Raw genomic sequence first — 26853 nt, forward strand, 5'->3', positions numbered from 1 at the left:
CTCTTCTGGCTCCCCAGTGACTTCAAGGGTGGGGATTTTAAGCTACAGTCCTGATCCAAACTCCGCGCCGCAGTCGAGTGACAGCGCTCGGGAACGAGTGGATTCCGTCGGCGGAGCTGTGATGACCCGGGAGGGACACTTTTACGGCCCCGAAGTGTTGTGAATTTAACGACATTATCCGCGGCGCTGAACGCTGGCCTGTCAAGAGGAGGGTGAGTTTCGGCTAAGTGGCTAAGCTAACTTAGCAAACATCACACAGGCTAGCCTGCTAATCCAGCACTTTGCTATCACACAATTGGCGTAAACAAGGTTTCACCCGCACATTTATTCAACTCTTCACCGACTTCACGTCATAAATGGACTGTATGTTGTGGCTGAGGTTGTTTCATCATATGACACGTAACTTAGCCTAGCTAGCGTCAACTTTGTCTTTTTTTTTTTTGGATAAACTTTATTTAAACCTCGAATAACAAACAAACCGAGCACATTTCTAAGTCAAATGAAACTGTCTGCCTTGGTTTTGTGTATTAAAAACAACCAAGAACAAAACAGACAGTTTTAATAAGTAGGGGAAAAACTATATACATGAATAAAAGCATTCACAATAATTGGGGAAAAACAACCCACAGGGTAGGGCCTGACTATGTGGCCAAAAAGGATAGCTGTCTATATACATGAATGTCCGATATTTAAACCAATTACATGCGATTTTAAACTTATTTATTGACAAAAACAACAACAACAAACATGACAAACAGAGAAACATTTCACACGCCTGTGGTGAAACATTCAAATATTCTCTATGTGTGAGTGTTTTAGCCAAACATCAACCTTATATTGAGGTATATTATTGGTCAATACGTTAATAAATAAGTGTTTATTGCACAGGCCTCTTTAGTAAATTAAGGATTTTCTCGACTTAAAACAGGTTTGATTGATTTCCTGGAGTTTTAGCTCATTGCTCATATAGATCGAACTCTGTTATATAAAAACACTAAGTTTATAAGTTACATATTATTAAGAATTCCCACTTGACAGACTCCGTTCCCTTTTAAGTCATGTTAGGGCTTTGGTTGGAAAATTTCTAGTGTGGCAACTGGTACATTTCTTAGAAATCGGGATATAAATATATCAGGAACTCCTTGTATGATAACATTGTGGTAACAACGCCATGGCACACTATTTATTATCATTTATTATCACTGTTCACCCGTCTTTGATGAGATGTACTGTCGTCTGACTCCTGAGGCTCTTGTTTAATTCTCTCAGTAGAGAGCTGGTAATAGTTGCACTAGTACAGCGTTTCTAATGCGATGCTGGATTCGTTCCCTCCCGTTACGACCGGCTAACGCTAGAACTAATGGCGCTTTTCCATTAAGCAGTTCTAGCAGCACTCGGTTTACTGCGAAACCACCGTGACGTGGTTTTAATGTGCGACACAAACACGCGTGACCGGCAGAGCAGTTTGTTTTGGGTGTAACTGAGTCATTCGAATCAGTTGATTTCAGTACTTCCTGCATGACCGGAGCACAGACTACTCCGTCTGACACAGTCACTGAACTGAAATCACACTGATCGCGGTCGTGATTGGGCTCACGATCGCAGGCTTTAAATACACCAGATATTGACATATTAGACATTTCCTTTGCTAATTGTTGGAGATTGTGTAGGATTTAAAAAAAATTTTTTAACTCGATATACAATTCGGCTTTGTTGGCTTTGATTCTTGTATCAAACGTCGCCGCCATGACTCTTCCAGTGACGTCACTCCCTGACCAATAAGTGTCCGTCAGTTTGTCGGCATCACATTTTAGTACCTCGCCAGAGCAGGTACCAAAAAGGTACCAGGTACGATCCCAAGTGGAAAAGCAATAAAATCAGAGTAGAGTAGTGCTAGAACTTTTATCATGGAAAATCTACAGCCAACCAGTAGCCAACACCAGTGTGACAAACCATCCATCCATCACACTAGATTGTCGTACTTGTTCACTCCAGATCTGTCACTTTTATTCAAAATTCGATATTATTTCCTTTGTGGGATGTAAAGTTTCCGTAAAGTGTCTATTTAAATAGTAGAATCCAGCTGAAGATTTATGTAAGGTCGTCTACCACAACATATGACGGTGTCAGCTGCAGATGTAGTAGCGACATCTTGGACATGCAAGTCTACAGTACGTTTGTCTGCACCTAGCGCCCCCTGCTTTGGTGGAGAGACACAGTGTGAACTGACTATTCCCTACATACACTGTGTAGTTCCCACTTCTCTCCACTCTGCTTCACTGTGGAGGAAACAACACAACCTTTACATTGATTCAGTCACATGTCCACGACCGTGTCCACACGCCGCTATCATGTTATCATGAAATCGACAACACTGTTTATGTCTGTAGTCGGACACAGTAATAACTTTCCCTGAATCCGTCACAGTGCTGCTGTGTGTGATCCACCTGGTGTCGTAACTGCAGTGCGGTGTTATTTAGCCACAGGTAACGCAGGATAAGACGCAGCATGTAAGGCCGAACAGGTTCTTCAGACGCTCTTTATAACACTGTCAGAGCAACAACACCACTGCATTTTTTTGTGTTTACCTGTTCCAACTAGACACCGAGTACCTGCAAGTACATTTACAGTCATCAAAGTAATTGTGATTCAAGCTACTGTTGTGCTCGTTATGAGATTATACTTTGCATAAGTCGAAACACACTTAAAAAGGAAACCGTACAGTGAACACGACTGATTTACTGTGACACAGATATGACAGAAGTGCTATTAACTGTAAAAGTAGCTGTGTACGTATATCTTTGAATTCCATGTTGGGATTTGTGTGGTTTCCGTGAGGTTCCCCCGAATTCCAAGTCTTGACTAAAAATGGAACGCGCCATTATTATCCATCCCTACTGACCGCTTGACGCCATGTCTACTTGCCGTGACACCGGAGTCCAGGCACCATTTACCAGTTAGCTCCGTTAGCTGCGTTAGCGCCGTTAGCACGCCTGTAGTCGATCTCGAGCGGCCTGTTTATTAAATGAAAAGAGCAGCGCTACAAATAAGCAGCTTACCTGTGTACTGCGTATGTGTGCCTCTGTTTTTAAAGTTTAGCGTTAACTTTAGAGACTCATTTTAACAATCGGGAGTCACGTAAACATGACGCCACGCGTGTCTTTTTCCGGTCAGTCGTCATGGAAACGTTCGCTAACGTTGGCGCGCTAATAATCGTGAATGGATAAAAACTTAAATATTTCACGTGCGTTACTTGAAAATGAACGCATATATATATTTTTCCAATAAGATCGTGAATCTGGTAATCATTATGGAAACACAGGTTTTTTTTTTCCTTTTATGAAATTTGGCGTGGGAACAACGGCGCGTCATCATCACCGATGAGTTCAAATTTGAAATTCCTAGAAGTCGCGACAGACGGTTGCATTTTTCCGTCCCTGTGTCATCTTTAAAAAAAACGGCGTCCAAAGAAATGCATCACACACATGCCTGAAAGCGTGCCATTGTTGTTTAGTCAGGGGAGACAGATAATCACTAGTCAGTGCTCACCACTGGGCCCCGTCCTACCTCCTCATAGCTGTGCGAACAGGAAATGCAGCGCAGTGAGGACATACGTTGGGAATTCCAGCCCTCCAGCTTTGTTGTCCTGTCCTGCTGCATTCTTGTTGATGCCGAGTGTGTCTGTGTGTGTGTCTGTGTGTGTGTGTGTTTTATGAAGGTATCAGCTATCATCATCACTCACTTCACTGCTCACGTGTCCAGAGTTTGGAAAATGGCATCATGAGATGCGACAACAAAGCTCATTCAAGAGCGACAATGTGACGAACAATGGCAATAAAGGGAGCACAGTCAGTGCCTCATGGTAATGAGGTTTGATTTCAGGGCCGTGGCTGCGTCCGTGTGGAATAGTCAGTCGTTGTCAGTGTTGTCGTGAGACAAAAGATGTCAGCTTCAGACTGGTTGTGGTGGTGGTGGTGTGGTGGTGTGTGTGTGTGTGTGTGGGGGGGGGTTGATGTTTCTCCCGGCCGGCGAAAGAAGTCTTGTGACTGTAGCGTCAGCCCTGCATCTGTTTGCAGCAGATCATCTGAGCCCACAGCATGTACTCAGTCAACTCAGGCCTCGCTTATCTGTTACAGTCGACAATCTGTGTCCAGCAGCGGTGCAGCTCCAGAACAAATCATTTCATAAACGGCAGCACAGAGCAGGGGTTAAAAAAATAAATGTCGGCCTCGTTGTGGATTGGCGGACTTTAACCTATGTTTTGTGAATGTAAAGATGGTACATTTAAAAACAAGGTCACTCAGAGAGCACAGACCTCTGGAAAATGCTGATAATAAGACTGGGAGTCTTTTTTAAAAACAACATATAAATACTCTATTGTGTTTATCAATACAACTTTATTTATAAAGCACTTTAAAACAACCGCAGTGGACCAAAGGGCTGTTCTTTTGTTGATTAATCAAGAGCTGAAACGATGAATCGATTATTAATTGATTACTAAATTAATGGCCAACTATTTTGATAATCGATATTTGGATTCGGATTGAAGCTTTTTCATGATTAAAACAAGATTTCTGATTGTTTTAGCTTCTTAAATGTGAATATTGTCTTGGTTTCTTTGCTCCACATAAACAAAGAAATCATTAAAACTGAATAATTTTGGTTTGTGGACAAAACAAAGACAAACACAGGTTTGACAAACACTGATCAACGTTTTTTAACATTTTCTGACATTTTATGGACCGACCGATTCATCTATTAATCGAGAAAATAATCGACAGATTCATCGATTACGAAAATAATCGTTAATTTCACCGCTATATTAATCGAGTACTGTGTTTCCCAAGCGTTGAAATTGTCTTGTTTTGTCCACAAACCAAACATGATTTAGTTTTCATGATTTCTTTCTCACATGGAGCAAATAAACCAGATAAAAAAATGATGAATAGATTATCAAAACAGTTGACGATTCATTTAGTCATTGAATAATGAGCCCAATACACAATAATAAATAAAATACAGGATGAATAAAAGACACAAAAGCTCACGGGTGACAATAAAATACAGATAAAACAACAAATAAACTAAATCATAAGTCAATAGGTCACTCATGTCTTGCTAGTATCGATTATCAAAAATAGTGGACGATTCATTTAGTCATTGAATAATAATAGGTTAATCGAGTAATTGTTACAGCCCTATATAGAATAATAAAAATAAATAAAATACAGAATGAATAAAAGACACAAAAGCTCACACATGATAATAAAACGCATATAAAAACAACAAATAAACTAAATTATTAGACATAAAACATGGGTAAAAGTAGCAGCCATACAATAAAACACATTATTGTACTGACTGATGATTCATTTCATAATTGATTAATCTGCCAGTTATTCGAGTACTTGTTAGGTCCTTAAAATATGCAGAAAATGTTGATCAGTGTTTCCCAAAACCCCTGAAATCACGATGATCTCAAATGATTGACTTTGAATGATTTCTTTCTTATATGGAGCGAAGAAACCAGAAAATATTCACATTTAAGAAGCTGAAAAATCTAATCAAACAACAATTTATTATCAAAACGGTCAATGATTAATTGAATCATCAATTAACAATAGATTGGTTGTCATTTAACCAAGTTAATGCTGATTTAACGCGTTCCCACTGGTTAAAAACCTGTAAAAAACCAGAGATTAGATGGGTATTCTATAAATGAGGTGTAATCTTGACACAGATTATTTGCAGTGCATTGAGATGCTGTGATTGTGTGTATTTGGATGACAAAAGTGTTTTTGTTCATGAGATGCGAGTGAATCACACCGGGCACATGAACCGTGGTGGACCATGTTTGGTGTGTTTGAGGACCGTGTTTACCCAGGAACTTTCAGGTTTAACGAGTCGTCACTGTCACTGGAATGTCTTCAGCCTGTTCAGGCGTCTGTCTCCCTGAAGCGCCGTGTGTGTGTCTTTACCTTGGTTTCTTTGTTCAGGCTGCATCGTCGTCTTTGTGTCCTCATTACCTCCATCTGTCCTCATACCAGTGTGTGAAGGTGTGAGGACAGGTTGTTAGGACACAGTCCACTGGTTCCTCTGACTGTCGCCACAGTAACTATGGAAACACCAGACCTTATCTACTGCCATCGCTGGCTTTTTTTCCTCACAATTTACACCTGACATGATGCTTCACTTCATGTTTTAGCCAGCTGCCTTTTGTTCACGTTTATAGACTCGAGACACTGTTGTTCTTACAAGTCAGGGCTGATTCATCGATTACCTATTTTTCAACTTCCTAAATGGGAATATGTTCTGGTTTCTTTGCTCCATATAACAAAGAAATCAGTAAAACTGAATGATTATTGGTTTGTGGACTAAATGAGACGTTTGAGATCATCGTCAGTTCAAGGTTTGGGAAACACTGAGCAACATTTTTCAACATATTCTCTATTAGTTTAGAGTTCAATTACAGGTCGGTGGAAAAAGAAAACAACTAGTGCTGGGCACTAGCTTAACGCACAACGCGTTTCCATGACGACTGACCGGAAACGTGACGTCATGTTTACGTGCCGCGACACCGGAGTCCAGGCACCATTTACCAGCTAGCTCAATTAGCTGCATTAGCTCGTTTTGCGTCGTTAGCGTTAGCCTACAGTCGAACTGTAGCGGTCTGTTTATTAAAGGAAAAGAGCAGCGCTACAAATAACTAGGGGTGGGGGGAAAAATCGATTCACATAGGTATTGCGATTCTAATCATCCACGATTCTGAATCGATTCATAAACTTCAAAAAGTGATTTAAAAAAAAAAAAGTGTGTTATTTGTGTACAGTTTATTTTTGTAACTTCTGGGAGAAAAATGCAGCTAGTTAGTTATTTTTTTGTACAGTGAGTAAGTTTTTATTTGTTATGAATGAATAAATTTTTCACATTGTCACATTATCTTATACAAACTGTGTTGTTATGATGCCATAATTTGCCGTAACACACTATGCATTGTATCAATTTTTGAATCGTGAATTGTATAAATCGAATCGGTTGAATCGAGAATCAATTTTGAATTGAATCGTGACCCTAAGAATCGAAATCGAATCGTGAGCCATGCGTTAACGTTGACACCGTTTACCGCCATTAACGCACCCAGCACTAAAAACAACAGTCAAAAAAACAGCAAGTGGACGATTTTAAGGCGCTAATAAAATTACAATCAATAGAATAGAATATATTTAATTGTCATTGCAAAGTACAACGAAATTGAGGTAGAAACATTTCACATCGGTGCAAAAAGAGACAACAGACACAGTATAAGTTAATAAGGCTACAAGGAAAGATTATTTTGCATAATCTGTTCATAATTTCTTGTAGAATAGATGAGCTGTTTGGGCCGTGAAATTTCAGAAGTTTTCCCAAACCTGGAAAAAATATGATGCACTCAAATCTGGTTTGTTTCCGTAAACCAAAACATTTCAGTTGAATTGATTCCTTTGTTATTATGGAGCAAAGAAACAAGAGATTTAAGAAGCAGGAACAATCTGAAAACTTCTCAGAAAAACACTCAAATTGAGTAATAGATGATCAAAATAGTTAATATAATCGTTTAATGAATAAATAAATGAAGTGTGTGTTTTAGCTTTGTGCCAAAAATGACGCTGGAATTCGGAACAGTGCCAAAAATAAAGCAGACGACGACGAGGAATTTAGCAGCTTCACCCGTGTCTTGCGTTTCCTCGACCTGCTTCACCTGACTCAGCATCACAGCCTTGTGTAATCCCCCTCTGTTGGCACGTCCATGTCCTCAGGCATGAGGAAGCCGCTCGTTCAGTGATATATCTGTTCCATGTCTACACTAAAGCACTGACTGGTGCCTCGAGTAAATGTCACCTGCCAAGTTTTGAAGCCTGTCACGTGTGATTAACAGACAGACGGACGGACAAGCAGACGCTTCCTTGAATGAATAGAACGGTGACCTTTTGCTCTTTGCATCATCTCTGATGTCACATTTTACATTAAAGACATTTAGCATAGAATAGAATAGACTTAATTGTCTCCATAGGGAAATTAACCACACGTGTGAGGTATGAACACAAAAGCCTGCACATGCAGCATGTACCTGTCAAATCAAAGAATCCTGAACACAGTGTGAAACACTACCATCAGTACACAGCAGTGCACTTTGTACAATTGGGGAAATAAATAAACACAAAAACATAAACGTTCCAATGAAATCAAATCAAATCAAATGAATATTTCTCTAAGACTTATTAACGTATGTCTTATAAATAGTATATGGATATAACTTGCACTTTAAAATAGAATATAATCTACTGTTTATAATCTGTATTACATCATCTTAAAATACACTCATTATTACCTTTCATATCAATCAATACCTGCTTTGTTTCTTTGGCTTTTTTAATGTTAAATGAAGGATATTTACGTGTGTAAGACACAACGATGTTGCCTATAAATATAGTCAAAGTCTGCTGTAACGCAAATAATTAGGCTTGAAATTAAATGTGTTAAAAAAAGGAACTTTTTGAATGTAATTTTGTTGATTCAATGTTTTTTTTTTAATCAATATATGTTATAAATGTGATGATTATCAATGCAACAGCCTTTAAACCAGGAAAATGTGTATGTATGTATGTGTATATATATGTATATATGTGTATATCCATAATAAAATTTAAAAAATGAAAATAGAGTTTGTCGTACTCATATTTTCCCCTCCTTGTACCTTTTCATAGCTCTGAAGACGCATGAGACCGCTGTCCTGCAGATGAGCCACCGGTGGGGGCTTTCGAGTCGCTGTCGCAGACCCAGATAGTTACTGGCGGCAGCGGCATCGCCCCCACAACTCCACATTATGCCCAACAGCGCTCGGGCGGGGAGCCTGAAGGACCCCGACGTAGCCGAACTCTTCTACAAGGAGGACCCGGAGAAGCTCTTCACAGATCTGCGTGAGATTGGACATGGCAGCTTTGGTGCTGTGTATTTCGTGAGTATTTCACTTTGTTGGATTCGAACTTCAGGACGTGTTCATTCTAAAACCTGAACTGTGTCAAAAAAGTGAACCTTGTTGAGTTCAGTGAGGCTCACTGTGTTCTCACGTCAGCAAACTGTATCACATGATACAGGCAAGATTCTGTGGTTATCTCTACATCGCGGTCACAGAGGATTGAATAAGTGATGCCATGATAACCGCACTAAAGTTAGATGTCCATGGATATATGGAGAAGCTCATTATTTGGCAGTCAGTTTCTTGGTTGGTGTATTGAACAGTTCATTGTTTGGCAGTCAGTCTGTTAGATTGTGTTTAGAACAGCTCAATATTTTGCAGGCAATCCCTTTGTGGATATCTGGAATAGTTCATCATTTGGTAGTCAGAATCTTGCTGGATGTTTACAACAGCTCACTATTCGGCAGTCGGTCTGTTTGGTTTATGTTTAGAACAGCTCATCATTTTGTAGGCATTGTCTTGGTGATTAATAGAACAGCTCACTATTTGGCAGTCTGTCAGTTTGTTTGTGACCATATCAAACAGCTCATTATTTGGCAGTCTTCTGGTGGATGTATATTATATATATATATATATATATTGGCAGTTTGTGTCTTGGCGGGTGTTTAGAACAGCTCACTATTCGGCAGTCGGTCTCCTTTGGTTTATGATTAGAACACCTCATCATTTTGTAGGCATTCTCTTGGTGGGTGTATAGAATAGCTCACTATTTGGCAGTCAGTTTGTCTGTGAATGTATAGAATGGCTCATTATTTGGGAGTCAGTCTGTTAGCTTGTTGTTTTTGCAGACATTCCCTTGGTGTATGTCTGGCTCATTAAGTGGCAGTCATTCTGTTGGTAGAACAGCAGTCAGTTTGTTTGTGAACGCATCAAATGGCTCATTATCTGGCAGGCAGACTATTGGTGGACGTATAGTATAGCTGATTATTTGGCAGTGGGTGTTTAGAACAGCTCACTATTTGGCAGTCAGTCTGGTTTATGTTTAGAACTGCTCATCATTTTGCAGGCATTCTCTTGGTGGATGTATTGAACAGCTCACTATTTGGCAGCCAGGTTGTGAACGTTTGGTCTTATATAGTGTTTTTTCTCATAGTCCATAGTTGGGCCAGATGATTTCATTCTAATGACCTGCTTTGTGTAGGGAAACAACAAATATACTGACATTTTAATAAGCTTTATACAGAGAAAAATATAATTGGTACATTTATGGCATGAATATAATGACCAGCACCTAAAAGTAATGTGTTTATTATCCAGGCCCAAGATGCACGGACAAACGAGGTGGTGGCCATCAAGAAGATGTCCTACAGTGGGAAACAGTCCACTGAGGTACTTTTACTGCCCCACATCATGTTAATGGGACGTTTTTACTGCTCTTTAATATTATAGTGTGTTGATGCAAATTCTCTGCTTTGTCTTCTTTTCTTTTTTTTTTGCCGTTTTCACAGAAATGGCAAGACATAATCAAGGAGGTGAAATTCCTGCAGAGGATACAACATCCCAACAGCATCGAGTACAAAGGATGTTACCTGAGAGAGCACACGGCCTGGGTGAGAACAAACGCCAGCGTCAGCGATACAGAGAGGAGAACATTGATTAGTCTGTCAATTAGTTGTTTGGTCCTTTTGTCAAATGTTTAAAAAAGTTGATCAGTGTTTCCCAAACCTGGAAACTGATCGATTTACCGTTTCAGAGTGTATACACATCAGTTTTACTCACAGAAGAACATTAACAGTAGATACTGTGGACATTTATGAATGATATACAGCTAAAAGAGAGGAGAGAGCGAAATGGAACCCCCCTCTGGTTCTGCTTCTGCATTTTTCACATTTAATTTCTTTATTTCTTATATTCAGGTGACATAGATAGACGTGTGTGGCACACGTGATCTCAGATTTCCTTTAGTAGGAACTGAAATAAAATAAAAACGGCCCTAAAATGTTGATTTCTGGTACATTATTATGACAGCGTTCCATTATATATGCTCATTGTAAACATTTCAGCAAGGTTATGGTGACATTTTCAAGATGAGTCAGGAAGAAGGAAATGAAGAAGTATGAGTACTGTGCGCTATTATCACATTGTAGCCCCGTGAATCATAATCTGATGGGATTATGAGGTAAATGGACATTCCCACCGATAGTCGGAGATCATGACTGCGCAAAAGTTGCAAAATAGAAACATGAAATTAACACGGAACTGAACTCTTTCTTTGTCTGACTGCAGCTGGTGATGGAGTACTGTCTTGGCTCCGCTTCAGATTTGTTAGAAGGTGAGTGACGTATGTTTAATGTGTGGCTTTCAGTGACAAATATAAGATTTTTTTTATTTCAAATTCAGTGCTACATTTTGGTGTTAGTAAGTCACAGCCTCATCACTGAGCCCCATCGTCAACCTTTGATAAACAACTTAAATTGAGTCATGAAAGTTGGGTGTAATATTGTGTTTGGTAAGTAGGGTTGCAAAATTCTGTGAACTTTCAGAAGTGGAAACTTTCCATGGGAATGAACAGTAATAAACTGGTTGGGAACATAACAATATATTATATATTATATACATAATCTATATATACATATATATATATACATATATATATATATATATGTTTATATATAATCTTAGGCTAAAACTATCATATTTGGTCATTTCCAGAAACTCATTCATGTTTTTGTTGTTCAGTGAAATAATGAAGCATTTCTACTAACAAATGGATCTGTGTCATGAATAAAGTACCTACCTGAATTATTATCTGCTAATGACAAAACAAAAATATTCATAGTTTCTTTAAATTATTAATACATTTCCAGTAAATTTCTGGAAATGTACCGGTCATTTTCCACCCCCCCTTTTCAACCCCGATCCACGTTACTGTTTCTCTTGATTCGTCATCTCTGTGTGGTCATTTTTTCCCCTCATCCAGTTCACAAGAAACCTCTGCAAGAAGTCGAAATAGCTGCAATTACCCACGGTGCTCTGCAGGGGTTGGCTTACCTCCACTCCCACAACTTGATTCATAGGTGAGCGTCTTCAGGAACGAGTTCAGGAACATGCTAGCGCACAGGTGGTCCATCTCCTGTGTGGAGTGCTAATCGTTCTTCTTCTCCTGTCGTCGACAGAGATATCAAAGCAGGAAACGTCTTGCTGACAGAGCCGGGTCAGGTCAAACTGGCAGACTTTGGTTCTGCCTCCATTGCCTGTCCTGCCAACTCCTTTGTGGGGACTCCATATTGGTACGTTAACGTCTCTGTGTCATATTTGTTGCACTTGTTCGGTGCAGAAAGCGTCAGAAAATGTTGATTTGTTTGTTATCTGGAGTAAGGATGGCCCATCTATATTTTCTGGGATTATTTGTTGGAGTATTTGGGGCAGGCCATGCACGAGGTGCATTCAAGGACTCTGGTAAAATGTCATCACTTTTACGGGATCTGCTGCTTGTTTAGCAGCTTCAAGGTGCATTCAAGAAACACAATGTTATCACTTCTGCAGACACACACAAAGTCCACTAGCTCCGTGCTTGTTGCTGCCGCATGTTTTTATGCAATTGCACATTTTTACTTTAACTGATCGACTTCTTGTAATCAAATGAATAATCCCGTCAATAATCAAATGATGATGATCTCAAATGTCAGAAATGATTCAGTTTGAATGTTTTCTTTGTTTTTATGGAGCAAAGAAACCAGGAAAATAGTCACATTTAAGAAGCTGAGAAACGGAGTGAATAATGAATGAATCACTGCAGTCCTAATTCAAGGTCATTCACATTTTTATGGAGCTGTGTCCGTGTCTGTGTGTGTGTGTCCGTGTGTGTGTGTGTGTGTGTGTTCTCAGGATGGCCCCAGAGGTGATTTTAGCAATGGACGAGGGTCAGTACGATGGAAAGGTGGACATTTGGTCTTTGGGAATCACCTGCATTGAATTAGGTAAAGTTACCGTTGTGTGAACATGTAAACATTTACATCCATATATATTTATGTTTGTACATATATGCACATATATATGTATTTACTTCATAATAATGATCTTTGGATGTAACCTGTGTCTTTGCCCTGTAGCTGAGAGGAAGCCTCCACTGTTCAACATGAATGCAATGAGTGCCTTATACCATATAGCACAGAATGAGAGCCCCATGCTGCAGTCCAGTGAATGGTGAGTTCACAATGACCTGTTTTTAAACTTTCAATATATGGATATAATATCTATATGGTGACACGAGACGAGATCTGGATTCTTAGATTTTGGATATCGTCGTGTCATGGAAAAGTATCTGTGATTTCTTTTCCTTGCGTTGATATTCCATCACATTTATCACCCAGATTTACAGTAACATTGAATTGATTTATATCGTGATAGATATTGATATCAAAAATGTGTTAATTTCACTTTAGAAGAGATTAATGACTTGAACACGGGGAAAAAACAAATATATCGACATCGATTATCAGCACATGCACTCGTGATGTATCTGCAAAAAGTCCCAATATCGTTCATCCTTACTCGTCAGACTTTTATTACATGTTTGCATCTGCACTCTCACCACTAGATGTCACCAATTCTTACACACTGGACTCTTTTAAAGAGACGATTTAAACCATAAAGTAACATCTGTATTCTCTTCTCTCGTCTCGCATCTCAATTTCAGGACGGATTATTTCCGAAACTTTGTAGATTCTTGTCTCCAGAAATTTCCCCAGGACAGACCGAACTCGGAAGAGCTGTTAAAGGTACGCGTTTGAACCCGCCGAGACAGACTTGGTCGCGTGTTACGGTTTGTTTTTAAACGGTCTTTGTTTCCTGCAACCCTCCGTGCAGCATGCCTTTGTCCAGCGTGAACGACCAGAATCGGTTTTAATGGACCTGATCAACCGGACCAAGGACGCCGTGCGGGAGCTGGACAACCTGCAGTATCGTAAAATGAAGAAGATCTTGTTTCAGGAAGCCCACAACGGTCCCACGACTGAAGCACAAGACGAAGAGGAGGTGCGTCGCGCGGTCAGTCGGTTACAGAGTTGCTGTTGCAGAGTCTCGGAGTTTGTAACCTTGTTCCTCTCTGGGCTATTTTTTAGGAGCCAGAACACAACGTGAGCAGGACGGGTACGGTGAACAGCGTGGGCAGCAACCAGTCCATCCCCAGCATGTCCATCAGTGCCAGCTCCCAGAGCAGCTCCGTCAACAGCCTGACGGACGCAGGCGACGACAAGAGCGAGGTGGGCATCGAGGGAGACCACACGGTCATGTCCAACAGCTCCGTCATTCACCTCAAACCGGTGAGAAGTCCTGAAGTCTTAACACTCGCTGACACCAGAACATCAGATAATTAAAGGTTCTAATCCTTGTGATTATTTCCAGGATCAAGAGACGTACAATCCGGAGACGGAACCTCACGCCAACCGGCCAACTGAGCCACAGTCGCCACCCGCACACACGCCACGGCCAAAACGAAACCGCGAACACTTTGCCACGATACGCACGGCCTCTGTGGTAACTGCTTGCTTTAAACATTTATCACTTGGGAACAATCATTTCTTATATCTTCTCACAAACTCACTCCCGCGTCGTCTTCTCTTCCGTCTCCAGCTCACTCGGCAGATCAAGGAGCACGAGCAGGACTCTGAGTTACGAGAGCAGATCTTGGGCTACAAGCGCATGAGGCGGCAGCACCAGAAGCAGCTGATGGCCCTGGAGAACAAGCTGAAGGCCGAGATGGACGAGCACCGGCTGCGTCTGGACAAGGAGCTGGAGAACCAGAGGAACAGCTTTGCCCAGGAGATGGAGAAACTCATCAAGAAGCACCAGGCGTCCATGGAGAAAGATGTAAAACTGTCTCTTGTTTATTCATCTCCTCCTTTAGATTAGGAGTGTTTTGCAAAGATCAAACTCGTCTATTTTGCGTTTCTTTTTTCTCCGTCAGGCAAAAACTGTGAGCAACGATGAGAAGAAGTTCCAGCAGCACATCCTGAGTCAACAGAAGAAGGAGCTCAACAGCTTCTTAGAATCACAGAAACGCGAGTACAAACTTCGCAAGGAGCAGCTGAAAGAGGTTAATAACTCGCTGTAAGCAAACAAGCCGCGTTCAAACTGCGATCAAATCAGCCACTAAGTCATATTTCCTTCTCTTAGGAGCTGAATGAAAACCAGTCGACTCCTAAGAAGGAGAAGCAGGAGTGGTTGTCCAAGCAGAAGGAGAACTTCCAGCACTTCCAGGCTGAGGAGGAGGCAAACCTGCAGCGCAGACAGAGGCAGTATCTGGAGCTGGAGTGTCGCAGGTTCAAACGGAGGATCCTCATGTCTCGACACAATGTTGAGCAGGACTTGGTGCGAGAGGTCAGTCGACGAAGCTGTGGTTTCATCTTTAAATCACTTTCACATGAATTAGCTTTGATTAGAGGAAGAAGAAAACATCAATATCATGGAGTAGTCGTCACTTTTTGATATCTTTAACTTCTGTTCCCTTTTAAACTCGACACTAAAAGATCTATTTGCTAAACACATACTCACCATTAACTAGGTGCTGACTAAGATGCAAATAATTAGCATACTAGCCCTTTATTAGTAAATATTAAGCACTTATTAACTTATGTAGGAAAAATCTTAATTCATGTCGTAATAGAGGTAGAATAAGGTGTCAACGATTGCTAATAAAGGGCTAGTATATGCTACTTATATATGTTAGTAAGCATCGAGTTAAAGGTGATTATGTAATCTAAAGTGTTATAGAATAAAATAAGTAAAAAGGTTAAATGCGACAAACATTCATGAGTATTTACGTTCTAACGGCTGGAAGATGAACGTGGAATGAAGCACGAATTTGTCAAAGCTGTTAAAAATATAAGATGACCAAGAAGAAAAGTCGATAGAAGCAGAAGCAGATTAAAAAACGCTTCTGCTGCAGAGTCATGTGACTGTGGAGTAAATTAGGAATCTTGGTTAAGATCAAGAGACTTTAATTGTCTTTGTGCTGCAGAAACAACAACAGTAGTAAGGCGTTATTGAAGCAAAATACAGTATTTTTCCAGAAGAGACTTGGATGAGTTGTTACAGCGATGTCGTAATGATCATACATAATTCTTCTCACTTCTCACACAAAATCACTTTATTTGAACACATCCAGAAAATAGAGGAAACGGATATTCAGTTTTAAAATAACACATTTTTATTGTAAAAAAAGTGTCGAGTGTTTAGTGTGAATATAAAGCTTACAATAGCACAACCCTGGTTCTCTTAAACATGGAGTGGAACCATAACAATTAATTTTACTCGTAAAAACCTGTGTTTGTTGTCAAATTAGCATTTAGCAATTAGCATTTAGCACTTTGAGATTACATTTATTTTAGTGCTTTCTAAATAAAATGAATTATTATTATTTTTTATTATTATCTGCTGGGAAAAGAGTCTAATACACCGAGTTTATTCATGAACACACATGTTGTGTTTGAGTTAAATTACACTTTAATATATGAGATATATGAGTCACAGCTGCTGGTGTCCTGAGACTGAAGCACACGTCTGTGTATCGTAAAAAAACAGATTAAACATTACTACTAATTGAAGAAAGTGATTGGATGATTCCCACGCTCCTAAAATCTATTTAAACTACGTAAACAAACTGAAACTGCTCCCTTTTCATGACAATCTCATCTTTCTTTTTGCTCTCTACGTCTCTACGTTTTAAAAATAAACTAGGAGCTGAACAAGCGTCAGACCCAGAAGGACCTGGAACACGCCATGCTGCTGCGGCACCACGAGTCCATGCAGGAGCTGGAGTTCCGCCAGCTCAACACCATCCAACGGACGAGGGCCGAGCTGATCCGCCTGCAGCACCAGACCGAGCTCACCAACCAGCAGGAGTACAACAAGAGGAGGGAGAGGGAGCTGCGGCGCAAACACGTCATGGAGGTCCGCCAGCAGCCCAAGAGCCTCAAGGTCAGAGCCGCCACGATCTATGGATATGGAAGAGAAAGTGGTCATTTAGTGTTTCATGATAACTGTCAAATAATGCTGCTGTAGATCTGTCTAACACTCTGACATCTGATGAACCAATTCGGGGAGTTAATTACAGACTAAGGAGCGTTTACTTTTTAAAATAAACTAGAGCTGCAACAAACGAGTATTTTCTCGATTAATCGTTTTGTCCATAAAATGTCAGAAAATTTTAAAAAAACTAGGAATGACGATGTTCTTGAATGTCTTTGTTTTGTCCACAAACCTTAATAATTCACTTTTAATGATTTCTTTGTTATGTGGAGCAAAGAAACAAAAAAAAATATTCACATTTAAGACACAAAAACAGTCAGAAATCTGGTTTTAATCATGAAAAAAAGCTTCAGAACGATGAATCGAACAGATTTACTCCTCAGAAACTTGTTTTTTTTAATTAAATTAACAGTTATTTTCATAATTGATTAACCTGTGAATTATTTTCTCGATTAATCAATGAATAGTTTTGGTCCATTAAATGTCAGATTCAAAATATTGTTGCTGTATTCAAAGTAAAACAGTATATTTGAAAAGATATTAGATATTTCCTCATTAAATATTCCGGAATATATATTTAGTGATTTCTTTGTTTTATGGAGCAAAGAAACCAGAATATATTCACATTTAAGAAGCAGAAAAACCAGAAAACCTGTTTTAATGACTAAAAAAACACTCAAACTGATTAATTTCATGTATTTATATTAAATTTATTTAGAAGATACGTGTTGAACTAGAGTGTAGCTTGTAGTTTATTGTCAATTATTTATTTGGAATTTATAATATTTGTTATTTTTTAATCGAAACAAGCATCTTATCGTATTTTGTCTTCATATTTTAAAGACTATCATCGGAAAGAAAAACATATTTGTATTTGATATTACTGTCTTAACACAGAATAATGTGTATAAATAAATGAATACAGAGAACAAATACACACCTAAAATCCCATCTTTGTCTGTGCGCTGCAGTCCAAAGAGCTCCAGATCAAGAAGCAGTTCCAGGACACGTGTAAGATCCAGACCCGTCAGTACAAAGCCCTGAGGAACCACCTGCTGGAGACCACGCCCAAGTCGGAGCACAAGGCCGTCCTCAAACGCCTGAAGCAGGAGCAGCATCGTAAACTGGCCATCCTGGCCGAGCAGTACGACCACTCCATCAACGAGATGCTCTCCACTCAGGCGGTGAGTCTCTGCACTGCACGACCACAGACAATGGTGCTTTTATTTTGAAAGGCTGCAGCTACACAGGACAACAACTTTAACATTTAAATACAAATCTTTAACCACATGGAATCTGTGTTTTGGGATTGCTAAAACACTATTTCATTTTTTGGAGAGTTTCTTCTCGTCTCTGAAGACGTTTGCTGAGATTAAGTGTTTACTTAAAACTTTTTTAAGTATGAAAAAGGCAAATATCGTACATGAAAAGGTTCTGTTTGGGTTTGGATAAGACCCTTTGTGTGGACGAGCAGAGGAGGAGACATTTGAAAACTATAATGAGTTCCCTGCATAACGTTTATTTTCATCATCGATTAATTTGTAGATTATTTCCACGATGAATCCATGAATCGTTTGGTCCATAAAAACGTTGATCAGTGTTTGTCAAACCTGGAAATGACGATGTTCTCGAACGTCTTTGTTTTTGTCCACAAACCAAAATGATTCAGTTTTAATAACTTTGTTATTCAACTTTAATTAACTTTGTTATGTGGAGCAAATAAACAAAGAAAATATTCACATTTAAGAAGCTGAAACAATCAGAAATCTTGTTAAAGGGCTTCAAAGCAATTAATCCATTGATGAATGGATTAATTTAGTAATCGGTTAATTGTTTCAGCTCCAGCTGTCACTACTGCATCTGTACACCTGAAATCTTTTTATTTATTATTATGCAAAGTGTGACTACTTCCTGTTATCGCTCATGTATCACGGCAGTCGTGAAATTACAACTAACACTAAAAACATGCTTTAAAAGTGTATTTTACTTCGTGTTTTAAATGTAATATAAACATGTATTTTTATTATCTAAGATTAATTATGAAAATGAAAGAACGTGGAAATATGTATCTACTTAAAACGTAATACAAATAGTTTTATTATTAAAATCCCTGAACGTTGAAAGCTTTATTCACACTTACTTAAATAACTCATGACATAATTCCTTCCTCTTACTTCCCACTATTATTGTTTTACAGTTAAGTCCATTGTAAAAAGTGGTTCTTTTAATCTGGAAATGTACAAGTTTGCCTTAAAGACACTGAAGATGTTGTTTTTTCCCCTCGCTGTAGCTCCGTCTGGATGAGACTCAGGAGGCTCAGTGTCAGGCTCTGAGGATGCAGCTGCAGCAGGAGCTGGAGCTTCTCAACGCCTACCAGAGCAAGATCAAGATGCAGACGGACGCCCAGCACGAGCGCGAGAAGAAGGACCTGGAGCAGAGGGTGTCGCTGAGGAGAGCCCTGCTGGAACAGAAGGTTCTTTTACTCACTATGAAACCTCAGTGTTCTCTCACTTATTGTGGTTTTGAACAGCGTTTCTCCTGCTGCAGCCTGGTTTGTTTTCTAACCTCAGTGAGAAAACAGATGTAGACACAGAAATAGCATTTGGACACAGACCAAAAACAACCACACGGTGACCTTTCTTTAGAGAAGGTGGTCTTAGTTCTAAATCCCTAAATAAAGCTCAGTCACATGTGGTGTGACCTCGCAACTGACATAACAACCAGGTGAACTCTGACAGTTTAGACGTCTGCTGTTCGTCTGTGAGAGAAGGAAAACTGAAACTACACTTACACTTTACCATCTGTAATCATACAGATACCTGGCATACGTACAACTGTTTTCAAAACGACTTTAAAGGTCCCATATTCTGCTAAATCAACATTTAAATCCTTATATTTGGGACTCTGGAGGCCCGTTCAGTCGGCAACGTGTGAAACAAGATGACTCAGTCGTGTTTTTGTGGTCCTCCTCAGTCCAAGTACAGGAGATAAAACACACGATGTTAACTTCCGCACTCCTGGAATTGTTGTCTTTAAAAATGCGAGTGTGCAGACGAGGGCAATAGTAACCGGAAGAGCGAAAGTCTGTTCTATTCTTGTCTCCACAGTGCAGCACAGAGATCTACACAAACTTCCAGCCTCAGGGGATTCACATTTTAGATATGACGGCAATAATGATGGCTTTTCCAAATGCTAACTGCTGTTAGCTGCCGGAGCCTCAGTGACGCTGACGTAGTTTCCTCTGTCTCATTTGCATTACAAGAGTTGTTTTGGTCAGCGTGATTGAACTGCTGTGGCGCTTCATCCTTAAGGTATTTTGACCAAAGCATGCCACAGACATGTTCATCAGGACACCAGAGAACTAGGTTCACTTGGAGAAATGGGCTATAATATGTCTACTTTAAGTTTCCGCGTGAATAGGACTTTGGTGTTTTTGCTGATATCTGATAGCCAGTATTGGCCGATACTGATATTAATGTGTTTACCTAATCAGTACCACTCTAGAGCTGATCTAGAGCCACAATCGTGCAGAAAACCTCTAAGAAATAAATGCATTATAAATGATTAGGTCACGAAAGGTAGCGTTGGACATCCTGGAAGCTCCGCCTCCAGAGCACAGGAATGCGCAACAAACACAGATTCACGAGCACCGACTGCGTAGCATCGGTAACTTTCTGTACTTTTTGTGACGCTAGTTTTTTTGGAGACTTCTGATGATAAAAATCGTCATGACTTTCCCAGTCCTTTCAGTCGCCACCGTTAAAACACGACACCGATGTTCTAGTTGGTCTTGGATCAGCTCTGAATCAGTCTTTTTCTCAGCAAAGCCGTCTTTGGTTTACGACCAACACCTTTTTTCTGCCATAACGTTGCTGCAATTGTATCGTTGGATTTAGCTAGCTAGCATAAGCTCTGGCATCGTCTTCTACGACGAAGACGGGTACATGCCATTATTTTTTGTTATCTTCTTGGCATTGTTCCTCTGGAGTTTGTCCAGAATAACAGGTCTAATCAAATTAAACTTTATTTATATAGCCCACAATTTACAAAACACAGTTGGTCTCACAGGACTTCACAGGGTTGGTAGCATCCTCTGTCCTTAGACCCTCGACCAGGGTAAGGGTCTAAGGACTACCAGGGAAAAAACCCTTACAACAGTGAAACGTGCCGCAACACCGGAGTCTAGGCACCGTTTACCAGTTAGCTGCATTAGCTCCTTTTAGAGCCGTTAGCGTTAGCCTACAGTGTAACTGGAGCAGTCTGTTTATTAAAGGAAAAGAGCAGCGCTACAAATAACCTAGCGTACCTGTGTACTGCGTATGTGCGCCTCTGTTTTTAAACTTTAGCTTTAGTTTAGAGACTCATTTTAACAATCGGAGTCGCGTAAACATGACGTCGCGCACGTCCTTATCCGGTCAGTTGTCATGGAAATGTATCGTGCGTTAACGTTGTAGCCTCAAAACTGGATCTGGATCCTGCAACCTGCAAGATGAGGACATGGAGAGACCCTTTTAAAAAAGGATCTTCTATAGAAAATGTAATTGATTGAATTTTACCCCTAACCAGATCGAGGAGGAGATGATGTCCCTGCAGAACGAACGCCTGGAGAGAATCCGAAGTCTCCTGGAGCGCCAGGCTCGGGAGGTGGAGGCGTTCGACTCGGAGAGCATGCGACTGGGCTTCAGCAACATGGTGCTGTCCAACATGTCCCCCGAGGCCCTCAGCCACAGCTTCCCGGGGGGTTCTGGGAGCTGGAGTCATCACCATCACCACCATCAGCACCACCACCACCACCAACACGCCTCACCTGGAAGCTCGCAGGGTTCACACTGGAGCGGCGGCGGCGGTGGCGGCGGCGGCGGCGGCAGCGGCTCCAGCTCCGGCTCCGGCTCCGGCTCCAGCCACCACCTCCACTATCACTCCAGTCCGGGAGGGGCATCTATGCAGCAGAGCTGGGGGCCGGGCGTGCAGGGAGGCGGGGGGCCACCGCCGTGGGGTCACCCCATGTCCCGCAGCAGCATCAGCAGCATCGGTGGCGTCGGCGGCGGCGGCGTTCAGAACAGCCCTCAGGCGATGGGGCGGACATCGTCGGGAGGACGCAGCGAGCAGAGCATGAGCAGGAGCACCAGTGTCACCTCGCAGATTTCCAACGGCTCGCACCTCTCCTACACATAGACCCACACACGCACCCCCGTCAGCTGCGGAGTGGAAGAGTCCGTGCAGAACACGGCAGAACACGGAGGCGTTTGTTTTTGCTCTCCTGCCGCCGCCGCCGCCGCCGTCGTCGTCTCGCCCTTGTACAGATGTGGATAGAAACGTGCGGTTAAATCAATGTTGCTCAGGTCAAAACAAACGGGCTGGAAGAAAAATATAAAGGCACGGCCCGTCCTCACACACACACACACACACACATTCTTGTACTTGCTGCATACTGAGGACCGGGTACAAGTGCTGACAAAGTGAGGACCAGCATTTCCACTTTATAAACCAACACAATTACAAATATCTACTTCATGAATGACATCGTCAAAGAACTACTTGGTGCAGTACCATAAAAATGTCTGCAGGTGGAGCCCCGGAGCAAAACGCGTGTGAAACACCTGGGCTGAAAAAGGTGGTTTTGTACCAAATTGAGGACCTTTAAAAACAGAGTATAGCATGTTTACAACCTAAGGAAGTGATTTGAATGAAAATAAAGTGAGGACCGCTCAAAATGTCCTGACTTCGTAAAAATGACCTCACTTTGTTGGTTAAGAACCCTCACTGGTCCTCAGTATGCCACAAGTACAAACACACACACACACACACAGACCCCGACGTCAGACGGCTGCCACTTTTTTTTTTCTCCGCCAAAAAGAACGAGCGCGAACAAATGTACGATAAGAACGAGCTGCGTGGGCGGGCGCGAGTTTGCGATGCGGTCGGTGAACTCGCCTGCGCCCTCTGCTGGATTTTATGACTCGAATCGGTCCGAAATAATTTGGAAAATGGGATTAAAAAGCAGCGTCAGCCCAGTGTGAACACATGCGCGATAACAACAATAACTCCCGTTCTTTTATTTTTTTCACTTCCGGCTCTTTCTTTCTTTCTTCGTTTGTCTGGTTTTTTTGCACAATCGCAGTTTCCTCAGATCGATTAGTTTTGTCTGTTGTGATTCCAGCCTGCTGTCACGGTCATTTCCTGATTCTTTAAATCCCGCAGTTTCAGTTCCCCCCCCGTAAAAACCCCCCAAACACTTTGAGGCGTACGCTTTACTACTGCAGTGCCTTTTAACAACAACGTCAGCAAAGTCGGATATTTGTATTTTACCGTGTGTTCGTACGTGTGCGCGTGCGTTTTAGTTTGATTTTAATAATTTAATTTTTTTGTCGTTACAGCAGTGGAGTTAAAGCATCACAAACACGACAAAACCCTTTTTTTTAAATTTAAACTATGAAGCTGCTGACGAAAAACAATTTCACGTCATAAAACGCTATTGCTATTGATTATTGACATTTTTACAGCCTGTAAATAGTGAAACGCGCGATATATATATAAAGGATTTTACATTTTTATCTTGCCGATATCCGACAGTTATCGGGATCGACTCATTAGCGCGTCTTTTTTTTGCCTTTTGAAAACAATCCGACAACAGTGACCTTGTTGATTTTTTTATTAGTGCCTTTTTTTTGCCTTTCATTAAAGCACTTTAGACGGCTTTAAGTATGTGTTCACTCAATCATCGGTCGTTCGGTTTTATCGCGTTTCTACGACTTCTCTCTCTCTCTCTCTGCGACTCTGGCTGTGATTTTAAATGTGTGTGTGAGAACTCGGGCCGTTTTATCGTCTCTTTAAAGATAAAAAAAACGCAGACTTTCTCGAAATATTTAAGCCACGGTTTGTGATCGAAGTTAAAGAGTCGGACGAGTCGTCAAAGTACGGAGGTGTTTTAGTGCCACGTCGTTGTTGTTGAATGAGGTTATTTATGAAAACATGGCTTTAAAATGTACGTTAAATACTAAAATATTGATTACTAATTACAGATGTGAACCATAAAAAGAGCACAAAAGCAAAAACAATACCATATTTATTAAAATTGTACAATAACAGCGTTACAGTTGTGATAGGAGGTGAAAACTTAGGTTTTTATTGTTGAAGTGACGCCACTAAAGCTGAAAAGAAAATTAATCCACAGCTATTTTGATTTTTTTAAATAATAATTAAAACCAGTTTTCTAAATTTCCAGCTTGTTAAATGTGAATATTTTCAGCGAACGAAGAACGATTTGTGAATTCAAAACAACGTGGCACTAAAATGACTCCATACGTTGCTAACCATCATGACCATGCAGCAGGCGGGAAATAAAACACTGTTTTAAAATGAAACTCGGGCTAAATAAAAAAAAACGCTACAGATTAAAGTGGAGTTTAAGAAGTTTGACACGATGACGTCATCATCAACAAGCACTAAACTAGGGTTTAATCCTCTGATGGCTTTGATCTGAACTTTGATCTTTACTTTGTCTTTAAAGGGAAAGTTCACGGTCATTTATTTAAAAGTTGGTCATCAAATCTATAATCTCACAAAATCTGAACGCTGACCTTTGACCTTTGTTTGCTGTGCAAATCTGCTTCAGGTTTCTCTCTTTAATCTGGCTTTAATCTCACTCAAAAATCCCTGAACTGTCCCTTTAAGGCCTTTTCTCTTCAAAGAGGATTAGAGCGACCTGTAGAATTATTTCAGGAAACTAAATTTAAAAAAAACAAACATTTTTTCCTCAGAATTCTACTTGAATCTCAAATTGTTTTTTATTATTATTTATAATCTCTTAGTTCTGACTTTAATCTCTGACATCTGTTGTTTTTTTGTTCCAGATATCAGAGATTAAAGCCAGAATTCTGAGTTTGTTTTTTCCTCTCAAAATTCTGCCTTTAATCTCTGAAATGTGAAGTTTTAACCAAATTTAAGAAATTAAAACCAAAATTCTTTCTCCCAAATTCTGACTTTAATGTTGGAATTCTTTTTTAGAAAAAAAAAAACAAAACATTTTTAATCCCCAAATTTTGATTCTAATCTCTGTAATCTGAGTTTTTTTTTTTTTATCCCTTCCAAATTTCAGAGATTAAAGCCAGAATTCAGGATTAGAAAAAAAGTTTCTTCTCTTAAATCTCTGGCCTTTTTTTTCTCGGAATTCTGAGATTTAATCTAAATGAGTTTGGATTCCTCTCAGAAATCTCTGTAATCCTAGGTTTTACATCAGAATTATGGGGATAGGGACAAAAAAACAGCAAGGATTCTGAGATTAAAGTCAGAATTATGAGTTTGTTTTTTTCCCTCTCAGAATTCTGGCTTTAATCTCTGTAATCTGATGTTTTAACCAAATTTAAGAAATTAAAGCTAAAATTCTTTCTCAGAGTTTTTAAAAAAATGTTTTTTCTTAAAACCCTTTTTAATCCCAAATTTTGGTTCTAATCTCAGTTTTTTTTCCTGCCAAATTTCAGAGATTAAAGCCAGAATTCTGAGGAAATAAAGAAGACTTCTGACTTTTCTCTTATAATCTCAGATATTTTTTTTCATGTGGCCCTAATCCTCTTCCATCGATGCTCTACAGATACTCAGATTATTTCTTCCCTGAATCTCAAAGCAGGACTTCTTCACTTTATGCACCATACGCGTTTATTTTTATTAAAAACTCACATTTTAAGAAGATAATCTCTAAAAACTAAACCGTTAAACGGCGAGAACACTGTGATTTTACCGGTTAATGTACAGAAGAGATTAAGATTAAGACAATAAAAGCCTGGTATGCATGTACTTCCTGTCACATTTAGTCGCCCGAGCGTCTCCACGCACGTCGTACGGCGATAAAACTTTGCGTCACATTTCAGGACATTGTTCGTAAATGCTGGGGTCTCCATTATGAGTGTGTGTGTGTGTGTATGCGCGTGTGTGTGTGTGTGTGTGTCCTACAGAGTATATACATTATATCATGACGTTTTAAGTTACTGTATCGCAGCACGTTACATTGATGTTTGAGAAAAGCGGGAAAAGTTCGTATCATTATCGCAAGTTAAAAACAATTTTTTTTTTTACGTCCGGCCAACATAACTCGCCAAAATAAAGTTCGTATGCGCACGTTTTTTCCGTTCGCTTTTGCGTTCTCTGTCCGCCAAACCTGGATTTTATTTTGTAATTTTTTTTTTAAATTTTGCTTAAACTTTGATGTCACTTTTTTTTTTTTTTTTTTTTTTTTTTTATCCTACTGACTGAAACTGAATCAGCAAAAAAAAAAAGAGAGAGAACTACGTGAACGGCGTGCGGTTGTTGCTGAACGGTCAAACACTGTGCCATAGCCGAGTCTCTCCGTCGTCTCCGTGCTTTTATTTTCTCAACGGGCGGAAAAAGACACAGGAAGTGGAAGCGTCAAAAAAAGAGGACGTGGTGACTGGCAGACGACGACGATGATGATGATGATGGTGTCAGTATTCTTCTTCTTCGGCACACACACACACACACACACGACCACTGCGACTCATTAACCTGTATTAAAATGTATAAAAGGGGCGGAGCTTGTTGACGGACAGAGATTATGAAAAATACTAAAAGTGGATTTAAGTTGTGTAAAAAAAAAAAAGAGATTCACAAAACAATAAAAAAATAGGATCAAATTTACTATTATTGTTTGTATTATATTTACCGTTGTGTTGGCAGAGGGATATTGAACAGAAATCAGCTGTAATAAAGTAATTTTAGTATAATTTTTCCCTCGTTTGTGTTTTTATTTGCAATGCTGCCCCCTGCTGTTTAAGATGACATTGATTTATTGTGTAAAAAACATGTCTGTGTCGCGACCTGATTTCTCTGTTTAAACGACGCCTTTAATCTCC

The 26853-nt window shown here is 40.1% G+C and overlaps 1 protein-coding gene across 1 annotated transcript; it reads left to right on the forward strand.

The window, feature by feature from the left end:
- taok1a (TAO kinase 1a) lies at positions 1–25061 on the forward strand. The gene is made up of 20 exons (XM_083886733.1): positions 1–212; positions 8745–8995; positions 10274–10345; positions 10465–10566; positions 11243–11288; positions 11937–12033; positions 12133–12246; positions 12845–12936; positions 13069–13162; positions 13656–13737; positions 13826–13993; positions 14080–14280; positions 14363–14494; positions 14591–14827; positions 14925–15053; positions 15134–15337; positions 16697–16936; positions 17959–18171; positions 19278–19460; positions 21554–25061. Exons 2-20 carry the CDS (start codon positions 8864–8866, stop codon positions 22160–22162), a joined length of 3147 nt encoding a protein of 1048 aa, XP_083742859.1. The 5' UTR covers positions 1–212; positions 8745–8863; the 3' UTR covers positions 22163–25061.
- The last annotated feature ends 1792 nt before the right edge of the window (positions 25062–26853 follow it).

This window comes from Microchirus variegatus (genome assembly GCF_963457635.1).
Source record: "Microchirus variegatus genome assembly, chromosome: 3".
Taxonomy (NCBI): Eukaryota; Metazoa; Chordata; class Actinopteri; order Pleuronectiformes; family Soleidae; genus Microchirus; species Microchirus variegatus.

Coding starts and splice junctions, on each gene's coding strand:
- taok1a (XM_083886733.1), top strand. CDS start 8,864: ATGCCCAACAGCGCTCGGGCGGGGAGCCTGAAGGACCCCGACGTAGCC. Junction 10,567..11,242: donor TGAGAGAGCACACGGCCTGG/GTGAGAACAAAC, acceptor GTCTGACTGCAG/CTGGTGATGGAGTACTGTCT. Junction 12,247..12,844: donor TTTGTGGGGACTCCATATTG/GTACGTTAACGT, acceptor GTGTGTTCTCAG/GATGGCCCCAGAGGTGATTT.